The sequence below is a fragment of the Merops nubicus genome, unplaced genomic scaffold (genome assembly GCF_000691845.1).
Source record: "Merops nubicus isolate BGI_N331 unplaced genomic scaffold, ASM69184v1 scaffold13852, whole genome shotgun sequence".
Taxonomy (NCBI): Eukaryota; Metazoa; Chordata; class Aves; order Coraciiformes; family Meropidae; genus Merops; species Merops nubicus.
In genome coordinates, this window is record NW_008595713.1 from 25,720 (window position 1) to 32,549 (window position 6,830).

Here is a 6,830-nt window from a genome sequence, read left to right on the forward strand (position 1 = left end):
AGGTTGTGAAATGCTTTCCAGTTACAGTGGCACTATGGTTTTGCTGGGAGATAGCAGGTTGAAAAAGTCAGAAGCTTGCATACAGGAGGGCATGGGTGGTTCATGTCCCTCTGTAATGCAAGACCCAGTAAATGGGTTTCACCCTGGTAAGGGAGAGCATGTTATAGCAGTTTCATGTCATATCTTTGTGCGTGACATCACAGCTGAAGAGCTTAAGGGATTTACAAAAATAGGAATTTTTTTAAATACCGATTTTACATTTTGATGAGAATGAACTTTTAAAAAAAAATCAGTTAGCAAGTGGTTTTGTTTGCAGGTATACCAGAGAACAAAGCTAGGATTTATTCACTCTAATCCCCTTCCCTGCAAGTTCCCAGACTTATTTCACTGGGTAGGAGAATGTTATTTTTAAGCATTGCACAGCACAGCATCAAACAATTTCAAAAGTCCCCCTCACGAAGGATGTGCATTTAATAAAAGTAGAAAGCTATTACTTTTTTGTGTTGTTTTTACAGCTTCAGAGAAGATTGAGAATTGAGCTGTTTTAAATTATTATTTTTTTTTTAATAACAGCCAATACCAGGAGATGTGCTTCAGTGTTGAGCATGTAATGATTGGAAAAAAAAAAACCACACTCCTTTGAACAAAACACGCTGTAAGTTTCCCTGTCAACCAGCACTATTTACTATCTGATGATCCAGTTCATGCCTTCAGGTTTTATCCCTCTTGAAGCAAGGAAACAACAGAACAATGTGCTTTTAGTTTATAAAAATATGTGGTCCCCACGAGTGGGATTTTGCTGACATATTTGGATAAAACCAACTTAAACCTGAAGAGCTTTTCACTTCATCGTTAAGACACACAACTTTCATTTTTAACATCGAGGATGTTGAAGCAGGTTCTCCTCACAGAGGAATTTCCCCCACTGTAAAATCAGTCATTGGATGCAGTCTGGCTACCTGCACATCATCTGTTTGTAATATCTCTAAAGAAAAGCTTAGAAATAGCAATACTCCAACAGATCTTGAACTTTGGGGTGTATTTTTCTTGAGCTGGCAGTGGATATACGGTTCTCGCTTCATTTTGTGACCTGGTTAAATATGTAGCTTCGAAGTCCAAGCCAGGCTCTAGCCTAGTTGTCCTTTTTAATCAAATCTCGTGGATGAAATTGGGTGCTTGTATTTTGGCTACTTGTTTAGTAGTGTTAGGGTTGCAAAGATCACCACTAGGCTTTGAAGCTTTGTATTCAAGTTTGGGGTTTGTTTTTAACTTAGCTAATAATGGAGTGGGGACATGTGCCTATCTACACTAGGGTTTCAGACAGTGTTGAGAGCATGTGCTGCTCACCACCCCCAGTTAGACATAGTTTTAAATGGTAAAACAGTTGTGCTGCTTAGGTGAGCAAAACGGCTGACGTGTGGGTGTGGAAGTTAAAAGCTTTACATCTTTCAAAACCAAGAACAAACCTAAAAGCAAAAACCCCACCAAGCCCACGCCACATTCTGTTCTTGCTTGTTGTTTCCTGTGTGCTGATCGAACTAGTCTGGATTTCTTCTGCAGCCTTGAACTTCTAGAGGATAAAAATACTGTCCAGTATCTTTGAACTGCCAGTGTTGATGTATCTGACGTTCTGTGCAGAGTAAAGGTGCTGTGTGAGGAAGTTGTTTTGCAGTGGTTTTTGTCTCGTAATGGCGTGATCTCATATCCATTTGGGGCCAGACACAGAGGACTGACCGTGTGGCTGTGTGTTGTAGAAACCTGTGCAGGAGTAGCATCTGCCTCTCCTGGTGTGTGGTGTTGTAGCTCCTCTTACAGTTTAAAACAAAGTGAGGATCTGCCCATCCGTATGGAAGTTACCCAAGGAAAAAGCTGGTTATGGTTTTGGTGGCAGAGCTGCGTTTGGCAGGTGGTTACAGTACAGATGCTGCTGCTTTAGCTAAGGCAATTAACTTGATGCCTCCTAATTCTGGGGACCTTAAAAATGGCACGCTCCCAATAACCAGGCAGCTGCTGCCTCCAGAGAAGTGAAGGTTTTCAACTTCCTGAGAAGGGCAGTCCCCTGACAATGGGGTGCTCATTTGCAGCACTGGATCATCCATGAGGATGCAAGAACATGCTGGGCTAAGCCATCCCATAGGCTTGGGAGCCTGGGCCCCTCTCCCTGGCTCCCGGAACAACTGCCCTCCTAATTCTGGGGACCTTAAAAATGGCACGCTCCCAACAACCAGGCAGCTGCTGCCTCCTGAGAAGGGCAGTCCCCTGACAATGGGGTGCTCATTTGCAGCACTGGATCATCCATGAGGATGCAAGAACATGCTGGGCTAAGCCATCCCATAGGCTTGGGAGCCTGGGCACCTCTCACTGGCTCCAGAAAGAGCTGCTCCCAGAGACAGAACACAGTGTCTGCTGGCGAAAGGAACAAGTTGTCTGCCAGGCCTGTTGATTTCTTTCCATGTCCCCTCAAGGCAGCATTTTGAAACATCTGTGCAGTTTGCCTTAATAGGCAAAACAGAAAGAAATTTCCACCACATAGCAAAGAAGGGACAGTTCTGCTCTCCACTGCTGAAGCTGTTTCCATAAGACAGATGAGTGAAGTACCTGGTGCAGTGATGTTGCAGTCTGAATGCTGTCAACCAATCTTCTGTTGGGATTAAAAGTGGAGAGTACAGCACCTTAATAAGGTGTATCTTATTTTCTCATCCTTATTTTTATCTGCCAATCTGTTTTGATCCCAGCTCCACGGAGACTGTTACAAACCTCTTGTACTAGTTCCACTGTTTTGCAGTCACTGTTGGTCTGTCATCCAAGGAATGAGCAACGTGTTTTTCTGACCCGTTCCAAACGTTCGCACGTGATGCGGCCGAATCCCACCCCGTTTATGCTGCTGGGAATTGTTTTGCCTGCAAACTTTTATACTTTGCCTATTGATAACAGAATGCCCCCAAATGAATTTCTATACTGAAGCAAAACGAAACCCTCCCCAAAAATGTTCTGCACTGCTGGCTTCAGTGGGGAGCAGGCATAGAAGAGGCGTGTGGTCGATGAGATGGAGTAGCTTCTTGGAGAAGGGTGCTTCCTTGGCTCTGGAAACCAGCTGATCCTATGTTTGCTGCAGGTTAGAGGAGATGGCTGCTCCATGCAACAGCGTGGCCTGTGGGAACTACTTAGGCAGTGGCAAGTCTCAGAAAAAGACTCCTGCATCCTTGCAGTGAAGTCAGAGCTCCTGCACAGGACATGGTACTCGCTAAACTTTCCACACAGGACTGTTAGCAGGAATTACTCAAACAGATTTTTTTTCCAAAGATGGGTAAAAGGAAGGAGCTCACCACAGAACAGGTTAATTTGAACACTAATAATCACTCTTAGCAGCTGAAGGTCAGGAACTATGTGAATTTATTTTTAGCAGGATTTATCCCTTTGTGTGCTGCACTGCCACAGAAAAATCTAGCTCAGAAATCTAAAAAGAGATGCATGGAATGCGTGCCTAACCCATTTTAGGCCATGCCACAGCTGTGCTGGGGAAGCCATGGGCAAGTACAGATTGAGGTCTAGCCCCAGGTAGCAAGTGGCTTATGAACCTACACGGACATCATCATCATCATCCATTGATGATCAGAGGTGGTGGCCTTGTCACAGGCCAGAGCATGCTCTTCTGATCATTCAGAGGGGCAGGACACAAAGATGGAGAGGCAGCATTCCCACCTCTCTGGACACATAGTAGATAGGAAAACCTGGAGGATCAGGGGACAGCATGTGAGTGTTAAAGGTTCTGGAGCAAGGAGAGTGAGCCCACGAGTTGGTAGGGAACTGAGAAATGGATTGTGCTCACACACAGGCCTGTCAGGTCCTATTATCCGAGTGGTTTTGATCCATCTATTTCTGTCTTACTGAACCTGTTGGTGGCAAGTTTTAGTGTTGGTTCCATTAATTACTAATGTAGTTTGATGAAGAGTCCCTGTATGACAAGGTAAATTTGACAGTCTTCTTCACATTTGCAGAACTTGCTTCAGCTTTGGAAATTGAAATGGGGATTTTTCTGGGCCACAGCCCCATAAGCTTGTGTGTCTTCATTCCTAATTGCTTTCTTTGCCAACCCAAATGGCCGTGTTCCTGGGAGTTGAGTTTTTAAAGCCTTTTTTTGTATAACTTGTTTTCACAACTAGCCCTGTATGTTTCCTCTCCTGCCAATTACCTGGAGCTGGGATACCATTTATTTATTTCCTCCTTTACCCTCTCTCTCAAAGACAATGGGCAGGTTCTCAGCCTACCTACATGGTGGACTTTAGGTAACATCTCTGTAACAACCAAGTTTGATCTATAAGTGTGCTTGGCTATATGTCTGATCTGCAATACTTGTAATAGTTTAAAATTCAATAAATACATTTTTAACAGTTGCTCTGTGAAAGCTGATTGCTATTCTTGGTCTTAGGACAAACCTGCACCAGCCACAACTGTTGAAAACAGATTTTTATTTTCTCCAAACAGTTTTTCTCCATCCCTCAGGCAATAAATAAAAAGTTAATTTCTTTTTTTAAAAAAAAAAAAAGAAAAAACAAACCACACAAAACCATACATATGTACATCAGCCACCCAGGCACCTTGTGTGTTAGACTGGACTCGGGGGAAGGAGGGAGGCAGGGTGGGAAATAAGGCTCTGGTGGACTGAGGATGAGGCATTTTCTAGGTTTGGACCAGAAGTTCCTGCATCGCCCCCCCAGGTGCTGGTAGGGGTGAGGCCAACTGCAGGCAGCCCTGTGCCCCCACCACTCCTGCTGGCCCCAAGGCCCTGCCTGCAGCTCCCCTCCTCACCTGGCATAACTGGCTCAGGTCAGCAGCACCCACCCTGTGCACCCCTGGGGATCTGTGCAAGGAGGGGGGCTGCTGCACAGTTCAAAGAGGGTAAGCTCCCTTTTCAACCCAGATGAGCTAGGGGCAGAAATACAGAGAGAAAGGGAGGTGTATCTTTTTTTTTAAAAAACAAGACAATAAACTAGGGATGGAAAGATGAAGACCAGGCACTTGAGGAAACCCAGTATGCTATTTTCCCCCCAACCCCAAAGAGCCTGGATGATGTCAGGGTTTGTGGCTTTTACAACTTCCTTGCGTTCCAAACATAAAATCAACAAAGCAAAAAAGAAAAAAAAAACCAAGATGAGGTAAGAAACTTCTCTGTGAAAAGGATGTTGAGTCCAGGGTGAACGGCAGTGTCCGGCACTATTGCTTAACAAGATGGGGCTCCGTGCCCACGGGCCCCCTCCAGGCATGGCACTCTCTGCCCTGCCAGCCTCAGCCTCTGAGCTAACAGCTGGGCGAGGTGGTGATGGGGCTGTGCAGGTATGGGAGGCTGCTGGGGGTGGCGTGGACACCAACAGAGACTGGGAAGCTGAAGACAAACTGAGAGGTGGGGGTAGAGGTGGACTTGCCCCTCTCCCGCAGCGTCCCGGAGGGGCTGACAGCTTCCACTGCGCACGAGGTGGCCAACACCTGCGACTCGAACTGCAGCAGCTGCCCCATGAAGCTGAAGTTAGGGGAGATGATGCTCCGGCGCTGCTTGACGAACTCAAAGGCCTCCTCCAGCTTGACACGCTTCTTCATCATCAGGTAAGCCAGGCAGATGGTGGCTGAGCGGGAGATACCAGCCTGGCAGTGGACTAGGACCCGGCCACAACACTCCTTCACAGAGTCTGGAGGCAATGGGAGGAGACATGAGACCGACGCCCTTCCGACAAAGCCAAACCCCTCACCAAACCCCTCGCCAAACCTGCAGGTGGTGGCTGACCTCCCTCCCACCAGTGCAACCAACGGCCCTGAACCTGCTGGATCCCAGCTCCCCCTACGCCAAAGGCTCTTGGGTTTAAGCCATGAACTCCCCTCCCCAGCGAGAGACGCACGGACACGGCTCCTCACCTATGTACTCAATCGCCTCCATGAACCAGGAGCTGATGTCAGCTTTGTGGTTATCCTCCACAGGGATACACTTGTACTGGTAGTGCCCTTCGAAGTGGTTGGGGCAATCTGAGGAGACGTTCAGGAGGGCTGTGATGCCCAGTGCATCGAGCATGTCCCGCCGGGCAGCGTGGTAGGCGCTGCCAAGGTAGAGGAAGGGAAGGATTTCCACAGGGCCACCCTGTTGGAAAGAAAAACAACTGATATGGGGGTGACCAGGGGACAGCGGTGGGCAGGGCACATATCCAGATGGCTTGGAGGCCCTGGGCAGTGGTTGCCTTTCCAAATTGCTAAACCCATCTCAACCCTCCCTCTCTTCATCCTATCCAGAGGCAGGCAGGTGGAGTTAACAGAATGTGGGCTTGTCCACTCCCCAGGGGAGCCCAAACACTCTTGGGATCAGCAGGACCACCATGGTCTCCCACAAAAGCAGAGGGAGCAGGCCTCAGCTGAAGGAGAGCAGAGAGGCTCCAGCAGGACCAGGTTGCAGTACTGGAGGGAGCTCAGCACTAGGCTTCTAGACGTACCTGGTCATGAAAAGGGGTCCCACAGGAACTGCAGCCAAAATCCAGGGGCTCAGCGCTGGTGGGGGGTGACATATTGCTCAGGGACTTGGTTTTTGCACAGAATTCAGGGTACTCCGAGGAGAAGCGCTCGTAACCCCCTGCAGGAAGAGGCACAGAGCATTGAACCAGGCTGCACTCGCAGCCCTGCAGAGCAGCACAGCCGCAGCATCTCGCCGTGCCCTTCGCCACTAGGTGTTGCTACAGTGGTGGAGAGTGGTCTCCTACCCCAGGACGAGCAGCCAGGCTCTTGGGGGGAATCCTTCAGGCTCCACCATTCCTTTAGAGCCAGAGCTCCAAGAGCTCTGCAATGCTCTTGAC

The 6,830-nt window shown here is 48.0% G+C and overlaps 1 protein-coding gene across 1 annotated transcript; it reads right to left on the reverse strand.

Moving 5' to 3' along the window:
- Nucleotides 1-5,298: 5,298 nt before the first annotated feature.
- DUSP4 (dual specificity phosphatase 4) lies at nucleotides 5,299-6,610 on the reverse strand (the record flags this gene model as incomplete). The annotated part of the gene is made up of 3 exons (XM_008936157.1): nucleotides 5,299-5,684; nucleotides 5,908-6,127; nucleotides 6,474-6,610. Coding segments are annotated over 3 exons (743 nt in total), but the record flags the coding sequence as incomplete, so codon positions are not given.
- Between the last annotated feature and the right edge of the window lie 220 nt (nucleotides 6,611-6,830).